The 21,109-nt window shown below is 41.8% G+C and overlaps 1 protein-coding gene and 2 long non-coding RNA genes across 12 annotated transcripts in view; 1 reads left to right on the top strand and 2 right to left on the bottom strand.

Moving 5' to 3' along the window:
- Positions 1-21,109, top strand: part of LOC128074677 (uncharacterized) — a 406,066-nt gene that overhangs the window by 200,243 nt on the left and 184,714 nt on the right. The gene's annotated exons all lie outside the window — the stretch shown is intronic.
- The window catches only part of IQGAP2 (IQ motif containing GTPase activating protein 2), a 228,026-nt gene that overhangs the window by 95,896 nt on the left and 111,021 nt on the right, over positions 1-21,109 (bottom strand). For 8 of the 10 annotated variants that reach the window (XM_052670709.1, XM_052670712.1, XM_052670715.1 and 5 more), the window contains exon 2: positions 5,540-5,639. The exons of 1 other annotated variant lie outside the window; for it this stretch is intronic. In XM_052670709.1, coding sequence (XP_052526669.1) covers positions 5,540-5,639 — 100 coding nt within the window. Of the gene's footprint in view, positions 1-5,539; positions 5,640-9,893; positions 9,913-21,109 lie in introns of those variants that run through there. One more of the 10 variants, XM_052670711.1, reaches the window with a different exon arrangement.
- Positions 15,013-20,010, bottom strand: LOC128074679 (uncharacterized). The gene is made up of 2 exons (XR_008203266.1): positions 17,210-20,010; positions 15,013-16,757 (listed from the first exon to the last, which is right to left on the bottom strand). It is a non-coding gene; the product is annotated as an uncharacterized LOC128074679 (long non-coding RNA).

Below are 21,109 nucleotides of genomic sequence, written 5' to 3'. Positions count from 1 at the left end.
CATGCCTCCTGATCAATAATTGAAGAATGAGCTATTTTACAGACAGGTATATCACTGCCTATTCAGCCAGATAGGATTCTTCCTAAGAATTTAATCTCATGAAGCATCATACTTTCAAACATTTGGCCTTGATGCTTGCTGCTCTATTAGACACAGGGCAGAGAGAGGGGAGAGAGAACCCAAAGTTCATAATCCACCAGGTATCAATGGCCTGCTGCTGAAGAATGATTTGTGATGAACCCATGCAGACCAGGTTACCAGGAAGTATCTTAACATTTGCTGCTTGTAGTCAGCTAGTCATACAGACGTATTACAATTTTACATATTTGTGTCTAAGAACAAAACCTTAAAGACTTCCTTTAGCATGAAAGAAAGAGACTGAAAATAGAGCATCTGAATTGCACTGACTCACCCATGAGCTCCCAAGACTGCACAGGTATTACTGCCTAAACACAAAGAAGTAGCAGCAGGCAGCCTGGCCAGCCCTCTTTTTATGTTGAGCCTTCATATGATATCTCCAGGGTGGGCTTTAAAGCAAACACCCATCGTCCCTCTGTCCTGACAAATGGCACATCTAGACTTTTCTGTAGTGTAATGGTACCACAGAGTTGTTAGCTTTAGCTGAACCAGTTAAGTGTTTCAGGGCTTGACCTTTTAAGCATATTAAACTGCATGTGCATTTTCTCACAACAGCTTCCAACTGTGATCTCATAAGTGACCAATACTGCAAATAGCCATTGTAAACCAATTTAATAAAACTACTACAATAATGGGGGCAGGTTTTGAAGTCTAAAATGGATGGCTTGATTTTCTATTGTATAAATAAATCCTCATTCTTCACCAGTTCCATTTCAAGATTTCTCAGAAGAAACTCCCACAGTAGTTTTTCTTCCCTGTCTTCATTGTCCTTTCATTTCAGTATTTCACAAGAATTCTTCTCCTGATTAATGTATGAGTAAAAAAAGTGAAGAAGCAAGGCTGGCAGGTATGATTGAAATTGTAGTAGATACTGTAAAAACTGTTCATTTTCTTGCAGAAAGGAGAGATAGGTATCCCATAATGCAAATTCAAGCTTAGTACTAGAAGTTGTAATTTCCAACAAGCCAAGAAAAATAGCACTTGCTTAATTATGGATGTTTATAACCCTCATCAGCCACAACAGTTTTACTGTAAACTCAATCTGCATTAATGCCAAAGCTTCAATCACAGTTTAAAAACCCTCAGACCCATATTCTCATTCACAGACAGGTAAATGCATAACTGCACAGAAACAAGCAGCAGCAAAAGCCAAACTTGAGGCACAATCTGAGATAATCTTTGGAAAAGAGGATCCTGTGGCAAGATTTATCTGTTAGAATTTGCCTTATCCAATAAGACAACAACGTGCAGCATAGCTATTACTCATCCCCTACCTTTATCTTCTGAAGGAAAAAATTCCTAAATGATACTGCAAAGGTATTCATGTAACTACTGGTGAGACTCTGTTCTAAGAAGATATGTTTACATTGCTCAAAGGAAGAAAATCCTTACTCTTGGTTTTATTCATCTCAGGAGTTTAAAGACACTGGAGACTGTTCATTTGTCCTCTATGTTTTCTGTAAGCAATACATTTTCCATAAAGACAAAAGTAATAAACCCAGTTATATACGAACAATGAAAGCCATTATTTATCCTCAGATGGGTGATTTTAGGCAGGAAAGAACTGACAATCTAAAAGGACAAAATGTTTTTTTTTTTTCACCCAGTATGAAATACACCCTCTTCAAACATTACTGATCTCTACAGGTACTACAAGCCTACTCATTGTGTTTAAAAAACAATTTCCTATTCTGTATACTTATAACAGATGCTGTGCCTAGCACAGAAGGTTAATGAAAAATAGTTTTTATTAAAGCCGGTTAGTGTGCAACTAAGCGTGCAAACAGAGGTCTAGAAAGCAGCCAGAAGTAGACATCCACCATTTTAATTAACTTCAGCATTAACTTGCAAAATGAAATTTTACTATAAAACAGTATTTTGATTACAAATACTGCCAAAGAGCATAGCTCCTTCCTTAGTATCTTACATAAAACCATGTTTTGCCCAATTCCTCTGCTAATTATTGGTTATTTCTGTATTTATTCCTCTTCAGTGTGGGTCAAAATGCACTGTTTGCAATCTGCTGCTTAGCTGTTTTTGCAGCTATCAAGTGAATGAAAAAAATACCTTGCTTTACCAATTTCAATTGTCATTGCTATCTATAGAGCTATCAATACTAGAAGATGCCTCTCTGTGCATTCAGTTTTAAAGGAGGCAAAGGAAAAAAAAAAAGAAAAGATTTTAACTGCAGATAGATATTAAATAGAAGAGATGCAATTCTCTCTCCCAGGTTTCACCCATGAGGGCAATGGCTGCAGCTCTATGCTGTCTTACCCAGTGCTCAAAGCACCACCCTGACAGTCCCTGCCCTGCCAGCAGCATGGGGGATCTGCAGCTGCTTCTCCACTGGCCCGAGTTGCACCTGAAGCACATGAGGCTGTTATTCTGATAAGGCAGCCAGCACGCAAGCCTTTGAGTATGAATCAGTCCCATTTTGCCATAGCTTAAATTATGGCTCTGCTATTCTCTCTGATGTTATGTTGCTTTCTAGCACAGCTGGGTTTGTTCAAGCTCTGTCATTACAAGGAGGATGCTATAGCTGCTGGAGCAGAAAGGTCAAATTATCAGTGCTTTTCATTCTTCCTCTATGTTACCAGCTGAGCACCTTCCACACCTCAAACAGCTCCCCAACTCACATCACTCATTTTATGGGTGAGAAGGGACAGGAGCTGCACAGCTTTAAGATATAAGCATTCCTGCTAATTTCACCATGTTTTCATGCAGACTTATTCTAGGGTATTTCCACACTAGTGATAGCCCCTTCTAGGGCAAAGAATCCTGATGCAACTGAATTATCCCCCAGAAGCTTGCAGCAAAGGGAAAAATCTCCCTCACTCTCTTCCTCTAAGGCCACACCATCCATTTGACAGCATCCCCAAGCCTCCATCACCACCCTCCCTTTCCCATCACCCTCCCATCCCAAGCAATCTCACCCTCTTCTTTGCCCAACCAGCATCATCTATGTTGTAAATAAACTCAAGCCACTGACAGCAAGCAATTCCTCCTCTTGTTCATTTAAAAGAAGCAGTTTTTTTCTGCCAGCTCATCACCACGCACAGGAGGGTACTCAGCAGCATGGTGCTGCTGCACTCTCAACCTGTGACATTTCCCCTCAACAGTACCACCAGGGAAACACAAGGTCTCCTATGCTGCAGCACTCATACACAACGATGGCAATTAACATTAATATTCCAAAACTTGAGATCAAGAAATGCTTCCAGGTACTAATAGCCCTGAAGTTTCTAGCTAAGTGTTCGATGTGAGCCCTGTCACCTGCGAGCAAAACTAAATAGTGCTTGGAATGCCACTAGTAGCACAAATCCCTATGAAAGTAAATAAAAGAAATAGGAGGGGAGTGAGCAGATGCTAATTGAATTCACTAATTGTAAAAACAATATGCTGGTGACATTTCAAGGGTTACTTCAATTACTTATTATTTCTATCCTGTCAGAAGCCAATAGGATGTGTAGTTGCAATAAGTGGAGGAGGAACCTCAGGTGAAAATCAAAGCTTGATTCAGAGTTAGGTTTCCTCACTCTGTGGAAATTATCCTTCTCTTAGCATGCCAGTGGAACTTTGCTGCACCCCATTCCCTTCCTCCTCCAGCACTGATTCTGCAGTGACTCCCTGATCAGACTATTCAGCTCACTAAACCACTAGAAAACTAACTCAGCAAAAGAACTGCAGATTTCCTGCCAGTGTAGCCAGCTGACTCAGCTGACCAGACGCAATCTCCTGCAACTGCACAGTGGAGGCAATGGGAGTGCACAGAGCAGGGCCAGTGTCATACTGCTGCCAGAGAGGACTGTCACCTTAAATACACAAACAGGGAAAACACCTACATAAAGAAAGGAAGAAAGAATGAGGGAGGCAACACTTGCCACAGCAAATGGGACAATACAATGAATAGGAAGATGAAGAAAGAAGGGCTGACTTCTTTCAGCACAGCAGTGCCTCTAGGACAAGTTAAATGGCAGCTAGCTGCCCCCACAGCTGCTTGAAAGGCAGCTGTCAGTGCCAGACAGTGACTGAGAACACTGTAGTCTCAAAGCCCAACGCACTCTTTTGTTGGCGATTCCTGACCGAGGTACCTTAGGTTGCTCCATTCTAAGAATTCCGTGCTTAGTCATCACACTGATACTTCCCAGGTTTTATATCTTGTATTTCTAATTGTCATTGTAAATGTTTCCATTTGTATACAGGAATTTCTAGGAAAGTCATCCAACTGGAGATTAAGAATAAAATGCAATCAAGAGATGCAAAGCAAAGTGGGATGGTTTACCAACAGAGCATCACTGACACAATAGAGCATGACAGCATCTTGGAAAATTCTGTTCCATCTCTGAGCATAAACTATTCTATGGGAACTGCTGAGTCACAGCCTAAATCTCTGACTGATCACCTGAGGCTAGCAATAATTCAGCCACAGGAGCACAGGTGAAGGCAATTCACCTGTGCTGCCAGAAGGGGTGGAGCCAGGCTTCACCTCTCCTAGACCTATTTAAGAGCTGGCTACCAGTAGGGAAGGATCTCTTCTGGAGGTTCACTGTGCTGGAGTTTTGTAAGTGAGCCCAGTATATGGGTTAGCTTTCTATCTATTCTCTTTTTGTTATCATAATCTACTTTGCCTAACTCTTGTTTATTTCATAATTATAACATCTTAATATTCATTGATTATACAAGCATACATTTACAAATGATAATGGCAGCAGTTTGAGCTATTCCAAAAGCACAAGGATATTCCACCTCACTTTCTTGGTCTGTAATTACAAAAATATTGCTGAATTAGTTTTGAGAAAGAAGAATAAATGTGGTGGTATAGTTGTGTAGGAGTAATAAAATCCCTTGTCCTTGCAGATCAGTGCTGCCACTTCAAAAGAGTAAACATGACCAATGTGTTAGAGGAGTAAGACAAGGAGTCCCTGTCTTACTGCTCTGCCTGCACTTGCCACACACTACCACTAAAACACTCAGCTGGTACAGATCATTAACCCAGTAAGATCTCAAGTGATAATCTGCCATTTTAGCAATCCAAGTCACTCCACAAAAGTGCTGGCATCAAGAAGGGAAGAGAACCATGCAGCCAGGACGATAAACATTTCCCCAGTCTATTACATGAGCCTGACACATCTTACAAAACCACAGACCTAAGTTTCAGCACCCTGCCCTTGCTTTCATTGAAGCTGGTCACCACAGCAACTCCAAAGAGATGTTCTTGACTTTTTAACTCTTTCTTTCAAGGAAACTTTCCATACTAGGCATTTGTTTCTCATACTGAAATGCTAGAAATTCCAATACTAACTTAATCCCATAGTTGTTTTATGTATCACAATGTTCAGGAAAACAGCATGCCTCAACTTCTGTATTTAAAGGCTGTGTGATAATGTTTTCATTTACTTACCTTTTTGCTTCTTCTAAGTGACAGAGGTACTCATAAGCAATGTTCTGACGTCTCCTTTCATCCATCTCCTCTGCTGAAAGCCTTTCATCATCCACAATAGCTGCAAACAGAGACCCATATCAAGTTACACACAAGTCAGGAGTGGTTTAGAGAAGTTTTACTGAAAGCCTATGCAAAGAAGAGAAACTAAGACAGACTAAATCTGTCCTCCAGGAAAGTGGTCATTTTTGGCACTCAAACATTTAGACCACTTTTTCCTCTTGGAGGGTGAATTCCTCAAGTTCCGCTTGCTCAGACCCAGGAGGTCTCACATTTGTCTGCTACCTGATTTGGGGGCATGTATGAATTCTTATGCAGGTGGAGCTATGTGTGGGAGCTGACAGTTTCAGCTCACACGTACCTGGAGGAGTTTGGGGACCACCCAAGTGAGCATTGGTAGAGGAATTGCCCCTTCAGCAGCAGAGATAGAAATAATGCACTGCAAATATATCTCAAGGCAACTTGGGAGCCAGCTGCAGTTTCAGCAAGCTGTTAACCTGCAACAGAACGAGCTGCCTCTCACTGATGGGCCCTGTGATAAGAGCTGTAAGCAAATGAAAGGGCTGTGGTATTCATACTCCTTACTGCTGAACCACATCACTTCCTATTAAGGAACCTATTAAGAATGACTCTCTGCACCTCTCCAGCTGGAAACATCCCTGATCATTAACAACTACCCCATGACTGATCTCCCCCTTCGTAGGGAACACAGGCCCTCTTGTGAGCAATTCAGTCCTCCCAGAAGTTCAAATGTTTCCAGTAATTAATCTAAAATAAGGTCACTGCAATACTACAGACTTCTGTCTTAAGTTTCAATCATAGCATGAAACTTATGCTTAAGGAAGCCTTCAAAAACCAGTTACCAAAATGGCACCCTGTTTGTGCTGGTGCCTGCCAGAAGAGTTTGACCTATCCTCCATCATGTTTCCCAACCACAAATTCCAAGTCTGTGCCAGAGCTGACTAACTTACTGCTGTGTTTGTGAAGTGGAAAACAGAGCAGACCTTGCTGGAAAGCAAGACTTGCGATCCTATAAGCAAGCTTCTTCACATCTCTGATCTGAATGACTGCACAACTGCAGCCATGCTCATACAAGTAAAGGGTGGGGTCAGAAACAGGGCCAGACACTTTCTGCATAATCCTACAAGCTAAGACCATCAAGAAGTATACTCCATAAAAAACAGATTCTCTCTTCTCCAAATGCACTGTTCAACACAACTTTAGTTGAGCTGTCATGAAGACCATGCAAGCCTCAAGAAAGTTTTCATCATTTCCCTGATGCAACTGCCTCATTTAGTGAGTAACCACTTTCCTGAGCTGATACGAGTAATTTGGATAAAGGACACCACGATAAAGCAAGAATCTGTGCTTTACAATGCATTCATTGAAAGCTGAACCTAAAGAAAAAAAAAAATGGGTGATCCCATCTATTTGAAGTTAATGAAAAAAAATAGAGTCAAGTAAAATCACTTCCACTTCATTTTGCGGTAGTGATATTTAAAATACTTCCTTCTCCAAATGGACACCACACCCAGGACAGACCCCTTTTGCTTCAGCACACCAAGAGCCTGTGTTGTCAAGCAGGAATACACTGAGCACACACTGAGTACACACGAAAGGACACTACTTGCCCACACTGGACTGAAGCTACCATACATTTCTTAATTTATCACACAGTTACTTTGAGCTTTGTTGTTTCAGTTTTAATCATCACAAGAATTGATGTGTCTCATCTTCCTCTGCTTTTAAGATGGGTTCTTCCTAATTACGCAGAAGTTTCATGAACTGATAAAACAAATGTCTTGCTCTGAGTCTCTTTCAAGTCTGATATCTCAATAAACATGACTCACTCTAAAGAGAGCTCTCAGATGCTGTAATCAGGTCACTGTGATCTGAAACGCTAGTGTGGAGACAAACGTGAGGCTCAAGTCATAAAACACTTAACATGGCAAACTGGCTGTGGAGCTCTGCCATCCTCATCACCAGCTTGTCCAGAACAGACTGATCTCACATCCTGTCACTGTTCTGCTGGACAGGAGTCTTGGCTCTATGAGACAAGGGCAAAGTACCAGTGAGCTACATGTTCAGTATTAATACACTACTTCATTACCTGTGCCAATGAGCTCTGGAGTGAGTCTTCAGGCAGCACTGCTGACCCAGGGGTACAAGACCCATGGATGATGGCAATTGCCATCCATCAGAGGAGTCCAGCCAATTGCCCTGACTTGTTATGGCCTGTCAACTGTGATGTGACAGGTGGTACTGAATCTGACCTTGGTCCTTCTTGAAAGACATGCATCTTTCATTTTTTCTTCCTCTCAGCTCACACATTTAGTTGCTCCCACCATTTACCTCTGCCCTTCGAACACAACCTGCCACAATCAAAGCAGCATAACAGGTAGCTTATCTGAAAGTGGGAGTGAAAAACCATACAACTCGCTTGATAAACATCATTCTAGGAACTTACCTGAACAACTTTAATACTTTACAATCTAGTCTGAGATTTACATATCCACAGGTCCCTCCCATCCTCAACAAGAACATACCAGAGGGAACAGACCTTCCTTCTTCATTAAAATTTTTTGTGAATATCAACTCATAGGGTGGCTGAAGGCAATGACAGACAGTACAGGACTGCTGTAGTCTTAGAGAACCTTTCAGCAATGAGGGAAAAGGATAAAAGTAGAGGAGAAGTAGCTGATAGACACTGAAAAGTAAATAACATATCTTCTAGAAGAGGTACTGTATCAGCAGCTCAGGAGTTAGAAAGTCAGGCATCCTTTCTGACAGGTCAAAGCATCTTGTTATGTGCTGAAAGTGAGCTCCAAACAATCAGAGTATTGGGGGTGCCAACACTATACCACTTATGCTAGGAAGAGTCTCTTGCAATATTACCATGTGGTAAGATCCATTTTATGCTTTGTCTCTCCAGCACATGCTGGCTTCAGAGCAACAGCACTACCACAACAAACAAATTATTGCAGACACTTTCAGTAACAGCAGTGATAAACCTCAGGATAAAGGCAGCACCAGGATTAAACTGCAGAGGAAATTAATTTGAAAACTTCCAAAATTATGCATCCTTAAGGTTTACTATACTGCAGAATTTTTGGCAAAAGCTTCAGTCTTTGACTATAGACTTCAGCATATATCTTTGGGTATACGCATTCACACAAAGTTCAACAGAGATGATCTTGGTTTTACAACAGAGAACTCAGGTCTCTCTACCAAACAAGGCACTTATCAGTCAGAAGTTAGGGAAGAATTATGAAATATAAATGCATTCTGCTTTATCAGTAGCTTCTTGACAGTGCTGAACTGCAAAAATTGCTATTATAAAGGATGTTACTGGGACAGAGTAAACAGGACTATGTTTCACCTGGAGACCTCCAGCTCACTGGTATGGCCAAGCAGGATCTGGACAGATTCAAAATGTTATTGCTGAAAAGAGCTAAATGACACAGAACAAGGCACACCTTCACTACATAGGAGCTATAATATAATGAAAAAAATATATATCTAAAAATCACACCTTATGATTCAGTATACCAGCCTGTGGATTTTGGATTTGGAATTCAGAAAAACATCACAACTATTTCCTCTAAGAGAGAATGTTATGAATATATGAACAAATACCAGTACAGTGCTTAAAAGCTTCCCATTTCATCTCATTTAAGATGTTGCCACTCCATCAGCCAGCATTATTACATACAAAAAAAAGAAAAAAAAAAAAAGAATTAGATTCCCTCATTACAGAGGCTCCTTCCTTGAAAAATGGTGAAGAAAGAGTGTGTAGGAAGCATGGGGCAACCAGCAGCATTACAGCTCAAATTGTCACAGTTTTCAACAAAAATGAAAATAGACTTGCTGTGGCACACAGTATGATACAACAATTGTTTAAGCAAACTCTTTCCACAATTACTTCAGTTGATTCAATGGAAAATAAAGTGGCATTCTAAGAACTATATTATATATTCTCCTTCTACATGTTTCCTCCACTTCCCAACTCTGTTTACACAGGGCTATTCTGAGTTAATACTTCCATCATCTGACATATTGCAGCTGTGTTCACTTTTATTTAAAATATTTTGCTATGGAGTAGCACCTCCATGGAACAGTAGACAAAACATGTTTCCGGGTTGGGGATTGCAAGAATTCCTTCTGATGCTCTCTGATGCAAGGACAGCTACTCCCAAAGTGCCACGTGCACTTACATATGACGTGTCCCAAGAAAGTTTTTCTGTCTGAATCAGCATGAAATAGAGAGCACTTAAATGCTTTTAGATTGAGCCTAGCGAGCTGTCAGAAACGTTACCACTGCTTATGAAGCCTCAATACAGTTACTGAAATCTGCGACAGGATTAGGTGCTCAGGGGCCGTAATCTTGAACAACAGCACCTGGAAAGAGACGCAGAATTTCAGGTTCTCATTTGCTCAGCTTACACAATAATTTCAAGAGCTCCACAGCTGCCAGCTATGCAAATATTGCCCTCTTATTGTAACCACGACAAAGATTTTGAAGGTCCCAGGGTTAGATATAATCTGCATTAGCACTGAGTTTACCATATTTTTCACATCTATGTCTCTATACTTAATATGACAGTAAATGTTTTTTACAGGTCTAATCCACAGTGACTTTCAATCTTCCCCATGGATACATGAATTTTACTTTTAAATGAAGCCATACTCAAACCTCCTATAAAAGAACCAAAGAGCATAGAAGAAAAGCAAAAAGTTTAGTTTTGATTTTTGAATGTAAACTTATGGAGCATTTACAGAATCACAGAATCGCAAGGTTGGAAACAACCTGCAAGATCATCTAGTCCAACAACCCCCCCATTCCTAGTAGTACCACAAGCACTAGCCCATATCACGCAGCTCCTCATCCAGGCGCCTCTTGAACACTGCCAGGGATGGCGACTCCACCAGCTCCCTGGGCAGCCATTCCAGTGCCTGACCACCCTCTGAGAGAAAAAGTTTCTCCTAATGTCCAACCTAAACCTCCTCTGGTATAACTTCTGACCATTACCTCGGGTTCTACTATTTGCCTGGGAGAAGAGGCCAGACCCTTTTACACCACAGCCTTCCTTCAGGAAGTTGTACAGTGCAGTGAGGTCTCCCCTGAGCCTCCTCTTCTGCAGACTGAACAATCCCAGCTCCCTCAGCCGCTCCTCATAAGGTTTGTGCTCCAGACCCCTCACCAGTTTTGTTTCCAGTTTCTCTGCACACGCTCCAGGGCCTCAATGTCATTTCTGTAGTGAGGGACCCAAAACTGAACCCAGCACTCGAGGTGCGGCCTCACCAGAGCTGAGCACAGGGGATGATCACCTCCCTGCTCCTGCTGCCCACACCATTTCTAATGCAGGCCAGGATGCCGTTGGCCCTCTTGGCCACCTGGGCACACTGTGGGCTCATGTTCAGCCGAGCATCAACCAACACCCCCAGGTCCCTTTCCTCTTCACACTCATCCAGCCACTCATCCCCAAGCCTGTAGTGCTGCATGGGGTTGTTGTGCCCAAAGTGCAGGACCCGGCACTTGGCCTTGTTGATCCTCATCCCATTCACCTCGGCCCAGCAATCCAGCTTATCTAGATCCCTCTGCAGGGCCTCCCTGCCCTCAGGCAGATCGACACCACCTCTCAGCTTGGTGTCATCTGCAAACTTACTCAGGGTACACTCAGTCCCTTCATCTAAGTCGTCAATGAAGATATTAAACAGGATGGGCCCCAGCACCGACCCTTGGGCCACGCCACTTGAAACAGGTCTCCAGCTGGACTTAACTCCATTGAGCACCACCTGCTGAGCACGGCCCTCCAGCCAGTTCCTTATCCAACAGAGGGTAAACCTGTCCAAGCCACGGGCAGCCAGTTTCTGCAGAAGGATACTGTGAGAGACCATGTCAAAGGCTTTGCTGAAGTCTAGGTAGACTACATCAGCAGCCTTTCCCAAGAAAAAAGAAAATTCCAAGTTGTTCTGGGATAGCAATTTCCAAAACAGCTTTTATATTCTTTTAAAAAACTGAGGCTGGGAAAAGTATTATCATAACACACATAGCACCAGTTAAGTCTTCCTGGTCATTCATTCATACTTAGACATGATTGTCAGCAGTAGCTCAGGAACTGCACATGGCTACATATAGAAGGTAGGTCCTTTAACAAGGCATTTGCCACAAGCATACCAGAAGATTTCTCATACTGACAAAGGGAAAGAAGAGGATCTTAATAGCCTGTGCCAATTCCTCACAGGTTCCTGACACCAAAGACAATTTCCCATAGAAAGTGAGAAATGAGCAAGGAAGGCAGTGACTTTTGGCACAACAACAGTGATTGGTACAGGACAGAGAATTACAGAATGACTTAGTTTAAAAGGGATCCCAAGGATCATCAAGCTCCAACCCCTCTGCTGCAGGCAGAACCACCAACCTTCGCATAGTAATATATACAGTATAGTACCTCAAAAATCCTCTTACAGTAACAGAGAAGAATAAGTTTGGAACTGAGGGAGAAGGAAAGAGATAACATACTCCAATGAAATGCTAGAATAAAGGTTTTTGACCAGAGTATTTGTTGAACATCATCTACATCTCATTTCACAGTACCAGCTGCGTGCTATCCCAAGAGCTGTGTAAAGCAGATGGCAATATAAGAAGGCTGGCACAGTGACTCACAGTCCTTGCTCAATGGCAGGAAGTTCTGCAAATTCTGTGCCCCCCCCCCCCTCACATCTTCCTGCCTCCTCTGCCGAAGTCTATCTCCATATCACCAGCACTAGTGCACTGGCAGGTGTTTAACTGTTGTACTGCATTAGCTCAAAGAACACAAAAATAAAAGCCAAGAGCCCCTTGCACAAAACCTCCAGAGTGATGCTTTGTTCTGGAGAATTCAGAGCCAGGTACAAAAGCAGTGATGAGCAGACTCCAGGCAGCATTCCATTTGCAGCTGTTTGCACAATGGAAGTCTCTAAACGTGAAGCATCTGCCATCACACTTCAGTGTTGGAGCTTCAAGAAAAAACTTAATGCATTTTAAATCAAGGTTGATGCCAAAATCTTAGGTTACAGGATTAAGTAGTTGTATACTTTCATAACATGAACATCTAGTCCAATGAATTTAGTGTCATCTTTTATTTCTGTTAAAATTTGTACTATCAGGTAGACAGGACTGGCTCTGCATAGACTACCATGGCTCAATGGTTGCTCCTGGAGCTACCTTAGCAAATGGTACACCATCCACCCCTTATAACTGGAGCAGAATTGTGAAGTGGCCATACTCTCTGACCAGGTTCACTGTTACCAGAGCTTACAGTGTTTCCAGGCAGCTGAAAATAATTGTGTGAACAGGTTTACACACACAGCTGTTGGAAAAACACTGCTCAAAGCTACAGAGGCAGACAATTTCCTCCTAAGTCTCTGTTCCCAAATACCAAATCACAGGTATGTAGTGCCACAGTTTACAGACTGTGCAGAGGAAAAAAATGCCACCTAAAACTGAACAGAGATCATTCAAAAGGTCACCAAGAAAAAATTTTACAAAACAAAGTATATTACAGGAGTTCTGTTAGGGCATAGAGTACCTACAGGACTGCTGTTGTGTTGGAAGATATTTCTCTTCAGTAGAAAAATCTAATGTTCTGGTCAGGACAGCCTTCTATAGACTTCCCCTTCCAAAAAGCACAGTTGCAAGCAACTAGAACATGTCTCAGCAATTCAACCAGATGGCCTGAATCTTCTTTCTATGGCTCCAGTTAAGGAAGTTGAGTTAATTTGCTGAACATCTGCTCCAGAAAGAGCTCTGAACAGAAAGTAAAGCAACCAAAATCTACCAATCTACCACAGTTGTCAACATAGGTGACAGTTTTGCCAGAGACAGTAGACTAACACACTTGATCAAATTATGAAGCCCTTCAGTCTGGAATTCCTATTTTTCCCCTGAATAACTGCTTTCTTCTTCCCTGAGAAAAGACTGTGGATTTCTTAATCTGGTTATTACATTGTCTGAAGCATACAGGCTCTGATTTTCATACACAAATACACATCTTCCAGACAGAGAATCTCACAGATCTGTCATGCAGGATCTACTGGGTCACTGTTCTGGACCAGATTTCACTGCCAGGCATTACATAGAGAAAAATGAAGCACCATTTCACCATCTTTTCCTACAGTAAGTCCAGTAAAAGGACATCTTGATGCAAAATAACGTGTTTGCTAAAATGCTCCTTCCCTGGAGTTTTCTTGTGGAGACTTATGCCTGTCCATTCACTCTCCCAGAGGCATTTGCCCCTCACTTCTCTGACAAAAGGCCCCAGTCTTCTGTATCTCGTACCACAAAGTCCAACCACATCCACTTACAGAAAAGGAATACTATTTCAATTCTTGAATCTTAGTGGTACAAAGGGTCTATGATGCAACAGCAACCACAACCCATGCTTCTGGAGCCAAGTATCAAAACTGTTAGATTTCAAGAGTCTGTCAAATGTTGACCTTGGCAGAGGGCTGACAGACTCCTGGACACGTCTTACAATACCTGAATTCTCACAAAGCCACATTTAACTACACAGATGAATTTGGCACTCAGTAAGTAGTCATATGCACAGTTAGGACACTTAATGTTCATTTTGCATGCAGTTATACATAACCCTTAGTCTTTTTTTCAGACATCAAGCTTTCTGCAGTACAATAAGGTGTCACTATGGTAGAGGCAATATACATTAAGTAGTTCTATCTTTATCTTACTAAACAATGATACCAAAGTGTAGACATCTCTGCCTGCTAAGGTACTTTAACTCATGCAGTAAAATAAAACTCACTGTATTTTAACTTCATTGTATTTATTCTATATGCTTGGAGGAACAAGGAGGGAGACAGAATGTGAGTTTGAAGGAAGGAAAATCTAATCCTAACCAATTTTAGTTAGTTTCAAAGCAAATGTCATCTAAAATTATAAGCATGAAATGCAGTTTTTAAGCCTGCCTGTTGCCAGCTGCTTCCACTGACATTTAACTGCCAGCCTCATTGTTGGTAGAAATATTTCAGGTAACTCCTTATTAAAGCTGTTTATCTCTGTACACTTCACCTCAGTGCAACCCTTGTCCCCAAGATTCAGGTACTCAGGATACCTTTATAACTGTTAGCTTCTTTCTGTGCACTATCTAGTCAATCTTGAAACTGTTTGCTGATACCAACTCAGTCTACATTACTGTAATAAAGTTACAAGCCTTAAGAACTCAGGCTGATGGAAATGAAAAGGCACTGAACACCAATGAAAAGTTATTTCTTCCCCTGGCAGGTCATCCCATCTTTACCTAGATGGTCATTAACACAGTCAAGCTTGAGAAAAGCTTGGGAAAATCTATACTGTTAAGGAGTTAGTCAGGTTGTAAGTTGTGTTAAAGAGCAGCATGACGTTTTTCATGTGGGCTTTTAAATAAGGCAATGTTAAAAAAAAAAAAAAAAAAAAAAAAAAAAAAAAAAAAAAAGCAGTTAAGATTCTCACTGGGGGCTCAAGGCATTTGAAATAATATAACATATTCCAGCAGGAATTTCCGACAGGCTTTCCTTCTCCAGTGGTAAATTCATGAGGAACCAACTATTAAAAAGTGAAAGGTTCCTCTGTCAGTTTCATATGTCCATGGCTTTCTTAATGTTGGGAGTTGAATTCCATGTATTTTGACACATTTGCTCTGTTCATTTCACTAGAATTACTTTAAATGTTTGCTTTTTTATTAGCAATATACACTAACAGTCTTTAATAAAGTAGCTAAAATTTTTGCAATACGGATTAAGTTTCCTTACCTACCTATTAAACTTAACACAAACAAAATATAAAAGCAATAATGAAAAAATATTTTAATATTGCCAGGCTAGCAAAATAAGCAGCTCAGCTGTGAACGGCACAGAAAAATGTTACTGTCTACAGCAAGACGACACATCTGCTGAGCCCCAGAGGCATGTTTCATTATATTTAGACATCACATCACCTACAGCCACAACTCCACCCATAAATGTTTGTGGATGAAGCACGAGGTGTTGCAGAGCAGAAGAGCAGGAAAGACTAGAGGCTGTCAGGGGGAAGAGACAGAGCACAGACTGAACTCACTGCAGTGACAACAGGGAGTCTGGATTCAGGATTGTCCACCCCTCCTCTGTTTGCACATGCTGAGTTTACCTATGGCTCTATCACTCCTGTGGCTGTCAGTTTAGATGCTCTACTCTGCAAACAGTAGCTAGTCACTCTAACTAAGCTGTTCGAGATGTCTTAGTTCTCTCAAGGAAACAGGAAAAAGTACTCGGCTTACTGTGGCTACAGGGTATCCAAGAGACTGAAGAAGCCAGAGTACTGACAGGAGTAATTGATGCTTCACCAAATTGCAAGCTAGTTGAAACCTAGTTTTGGTCACTGTCATTATTCCAAAAGAGAATTTCAAAACACTACTTGCCATTTAAATGATCACCAACTGAGATAACTCCCTGTTACCTATCACTGTTTTTGGTCTTTCAAGCGTCAAAAATCTGATTCACATGACAGTCTGAGAACACAAATGCAATTTCAGGTGCGCTTGTAATAAATGCCTTCTGCCTGGATGTTGATAAATAAGCAGCTGCTCTTGGCTTTGAGAATGGAGGGAGACAAAAATAGGAGCAGGAGAGGGGAGAGAGAAGGAAAAAGCTCCTTCCACCTCCTAAAAAAGGCCCAGAGTGATAATCTCTTTGAGAGGAAACAGCTAGCAAACTGATTTGGTGTTCAGATCATTGGGAGTTTAACATCAGAAAGCACCCCACCAGAAAACTCACACTGAAGGCAGAAGAAAATGTGGTTAGATGTAGGTCAAAGAACAGGAAAGGTGACAAGTAGGAATGCTGTAGCAAGAAAGAGATGCTCTGCAGAGAAAACTGAGCCTGAGTAACTGAGTAACACAGACAAGAGTTGCATGAGCCTCAATATCTGAACTATGAGACTCAGGAGGACAGAAACACTTGCCTAAGCCAAGCCAGAAGCAAAAACATCACTTAAGCACTGGGTAAATCTTGAGAAAGACTGCACCATAGAGACACTCAGTCCCAACATCTGGACTTCAGGGCTCTTTTGACAATTCACTGTCCCCTGCTAGTTCCCATGCTGTCAGTCTGCTGCAGAGTCCGTCCTCTATCAAAGTCTAAAATGCTGTTTAATTCTCTCCGCACTCTGAAAGGACATTCAGAAAACACCTGGATATGCAAAGCTCTTTTTTTTTTAACTTTAAGATACAAACAATAGTACATTAATAAAAACAGAAAAACATGCACGTCATGAGATTGGCAGCTTTACACTTGGAGAACGTATCTGTTTTGCTTTCCCTTCCTAAATAATTGCTAGAGTCTCAATATCTTTGAAGTTTGTAATTTCAATTTTTTTTTATATATAAGCACACAGCAGCTTTTTAGATGTCAGTGGGTAGGAAGAAAACCTTAAGAAGTAGGGATAACATAGCTGAGCCAATTTAATTTGCATCTACAGAATTAATTGACCCCTAGAATTAAATTGAAAAGTTTTAATGTAAAAATGGCCTACAAATCACAGGAAAAGTAATGACATGGTACAGAACATCAATATACAGACATGGTAATAAGTTCAGGCAATTAGGGATCCCTCCGCACCTAGCAGCAGAGACAGGTCAGCTCCTGGCATGTTCCCAGCTCTCCAGGGAGGGCAGTTCAGCTGCCTGCAAAAGAATTCACAGACCACAATGCACTTGGCTATTTCTCCAGCTGAGGTGACCCAGCATGAGCAGGAACCAGCAGAAAAAAGGAGGACAGAGGTGCAGCATAAGGGCTTACAAACCCAGACCGCGCCCTAGAAGCTTGTCACTGACTGTGCCAGTCCATCCAGGTACAGTAAGGCAGGAGAGAGATTCTTTGTTCCTGCTTCATAGGTGAGATGATAGGTTCTTGAAGGTAGAGGACAAACATGCTGTACCCACGCAGGTAAGCACTTCAAAGGCGGTGCCATATCAGTAATGGCCTCATCTATCACCTGCAGCCTGCCTGTCTGCCTCTGCTCCACAGTGAGCAACCAGAGCCCACAAAGTTATCAGGACCAGCAGCACTGGCTCCAGTTAATCCTCTCCCAGGGCTCCCTCACTGCCAGGCACCAGTCACAGGCAAGCACTGCTTGTACAGCGATTGCCTATGCTGCCCCTAGGGACTTCTATAAGTGGTCTGACCCTTATTTCTTGCTCAAATACATGCCCAGAAATAAGAATTAAATTTTCCCAGGATTTAAAACTGAGGAAGTGAACCGAAGCACCAACAGTCTAAAAGCCTTATCTCAGCTCTCACAATAAGGTTAGAAAAGAGCAAACAAAACCCCACCCTTTCACTCAACAGGTCTAATGGCCTACAAACTGAGAGTCAGAACCAATCTGACAAAGACACAGCTACCTTAGTGCAATGGTCATTAGATCAGAAGTGGACCAGATGTTCCCCCTTATCAATAAACAGAGCTCTTCCATTTCCACTGCAAGTCACTGACAGCTGCACACACAAGATATGCTTTCACTAAATCATGTGTAGAAACTGGTGGGTGCATGCCTGTTAGATCTACTGAATTCAGATTTCCTCTAAACTGACACAAAAATTTTGTCCACCCCTTGTCTTTAATTTTTCAGGTTGCTTGTCTCCACTCAAAAAGATTTAGATTAATGCAGAAGAGCTGACCTCAGGACAGCCTCTTCACTGCCCTGAGTGTATTTCCACTCGTGAAAATACTTCAGTGACAATTTAAATGTCAGTTGTGAATAAAATAGCAAGAGAATATCAGGAGATACATCTCAAAACAAAAACATTCTGCTTGAAATAGTAAAACAGACTGCTAAAACACAGGAAGCACATTTAGCATTCATTACTGTTGTGGCAACATAGCACAAGCAAGGCACGTAAATTTAACACCATTTTGAACTATTAGTTCTCAGGTTTTGAATTCTCCACCCAACATGGGAAATAACATCTGCAAGGACTCAGTGCTGACTTTTGTCATCTCCTGCATAGCTGCAGTCCACTCACTTTGCAGAAGCACTGCTTCAAAATGTTGCACTTTCACTACAGCTTTAACAATTTGCTCCCCTGGGCTTTGTGCTGGTTTCTCACTCCTACCACCTATTGTTATCCTCCTTTCTCCAAGGTACTTAACCACTTTAGGGATCAAAGTAGTCTGAAAAATAACTGCTCCATCACAACTGCTAATACTACATGGAAGTTCCTTCTGCAGAGACTCGCTATCACAACACAGCTTGTTATCTCACTATCAGTTTTTCAGCTTTTGCTAGACTGCAAGTTAATTGCTGTCATGAGCGAGCTGAAGGAAGACACTTTTTTCAAAGAAGCAACAGTTCCCATGCAGATGATCAGGTTCCAAGAAAGCCTGTTTTATGATTTCTAGAAATTAAATTGAAATAACTTCATCACAATTGTAGATTTTACAAATTCTGCTATTGCTCTAGGAACCCGAACACTTTGATTGCTTTTTTCTTCATCCATCTGGAGATCTTACACATACCCCTCATCAAGCTGCATTTTCAGCCTGCTCAGCAGCACTTTATTGCTGGTCCTCAGCCTACTGCATAGTTTCAGGTAAAGAAACAGGCAAATGTTACAGAAATTGTTTTATCAGAAGCGTCTCTAAATATTTGTGGAGGTACTTAATTTTGCCCAAGTGTACAAAAAAAAGGAGAATTTACCAAGTGTTATTGCCATGGTCCAGTGTCACGGAGAACAGCAGCCCTTATTTTGCTTTTTTACTGTCCAAAATACTAAAAAAAAATTACATTCAGTTTGTTTCAAAACAATCCACATCAGTTATATCTTCAGCAAAATCATGCATTTAGTCTCCATCGCCACCCCCGATATGCATCTATCTCCTTTGCATATGATAGAACACATATTGCTTCTAGAGTGTTGCAATGCATTTCCTAAAGATTTATTATGACCGTGGCCAGAGGTGATGCAAGCCCAAAGTGACAAGCAGTCACATCCCACCGCTGCAGGCAATCTGGCTAACACACACAGACCAGGTCTTGTCCATCTCTCTGCCATCACAGACCATAACAAGCAACAACTGCCCTGCCACACTCTGAAAAGTGGTATTCAAAACAGCTAGAGCTCAGATACAATGAAATAATGTTTTCTCAGTGCCCGGTTTTGTAAAAACAGCCAAACATATTTCCTGGGTAAATACTATCCCAGATTAATCTAAGCGTAATTGCTGTTCTTTCCAGCACAAATTACACTACCACAAGCCCTGTGCTGCTATTTCAGTGTGTTATTTCTTCTGTTACATTGTTTTGAGAGCGTATGGAAATCAAGCCTTGTTTACTGCTGAACAGAGGCCTGACAGGTATCGACTGAGCCAATTATTCTCCCTGCCACAAGTAAAAATTCCAGAAACAAGCAGTGCATGTCACAAACCACTTCTTGTCCCCGCAGCTGAGGCCTTGCAACTCAAAATAGCATTACAAGAAGGGATGGAAAAATACACTGACACTTTTTGTACAAGAGGCATATTTTTCCCTTCTTGTTCAAGTAGTCCAATGTTTTGACAGTTTCTTAGTTTTCATAGCCCTTCAGCAGCGCCTGGTGAGTGCTGCAGCACCTTTACTGACAATTGTGGCTTTATGAAACTACGGCATGTGAGAGCAAATTCTTTAAAAAAAAAAAAAAAACACAACCATTTTCGTAATTCAAAACTGCTTTGTCCAGAAGAAAGCTGAGAGACAGTCCATCCTGGCAGGCAGGTGGGGCACTGAGCTTGCAGCGTGTGAAGCAGGGCCACCCACAAGGGCCACCTGTGTGTGCCCAGTACCCCCCAGTACACTGTCATCCCCATGTTTCACTGCCCCTGTGCAGGCATGCTTCACCAACACACGCAGCAGTAACACAGCTCAGATTAGCTTGGCCTGATCCTGGTGTTCATACCCATGCCAGCTATACCATCAGACTGGCAGATCTGACTGTGGGATTAGGCCTGACCCAGCCAAAAAAAAAAAAAAAAAAAAAGAAAAAAAAAAAGAGTCAAGACTGTTTCTCACACCAGCAGAACCAACTGAAAACACACACAAAACCACAGCTTCAGGGTGCGGTTCCAGAGCAATTTAAACTCATTTAAATCTTGGCTGCTGCAGTCCCACCTGGCCATAAATACTGCCTATTACAGGGTCAGCATGAGCAGCTGTGTCACCGCAGCCACTGAAGAGGCTGAAACCCAGCCACACAGATCAGCTTTTGAAGGAGTGATCAGACTCCAGACAGGCTGGGTCTCTGTGCCACCACACTGCTGAGAGTCATAGCTCACAGCAATCCATAAGATCAACTGAAAGTATCTCAGCAAGTTCAGGCTATGCAGAATCTGCAAAGGTCAGCAGCGAGGTGGGAGCTGGGATCCCACTGTAATTAAGACTGGATGAAATCAGCAGTTTCACTTATGAAAGAAGCTGGACCTAGATATAGGACCATGTTTTCAGCAAAGCCACTATGTCCTTCAGTTTTTAAGCACATTATCTTGTT

This window comes from Tympanuchus pallidicinctus, unplaced genomic scaffold (genome assembly GCF_026119805.1).
Source record: "Tympanuchus pallidicinctus isolate F22 unplaced genomic scaffold, pur_lepc_1.0 scaffold9, whole genome shotgun sequence".
NCBI lineage: Eukaryota > Metazoa > Chordata > Aves > Galliformes > Phasianidae > Tympanuchus > Tympanuchus pallidicinctus.
The sequence above is the reverse complement of the archived record's forward strand: the minus strand, read 5'-3'. Positions and strand labels throughout refer to the sequence as shown.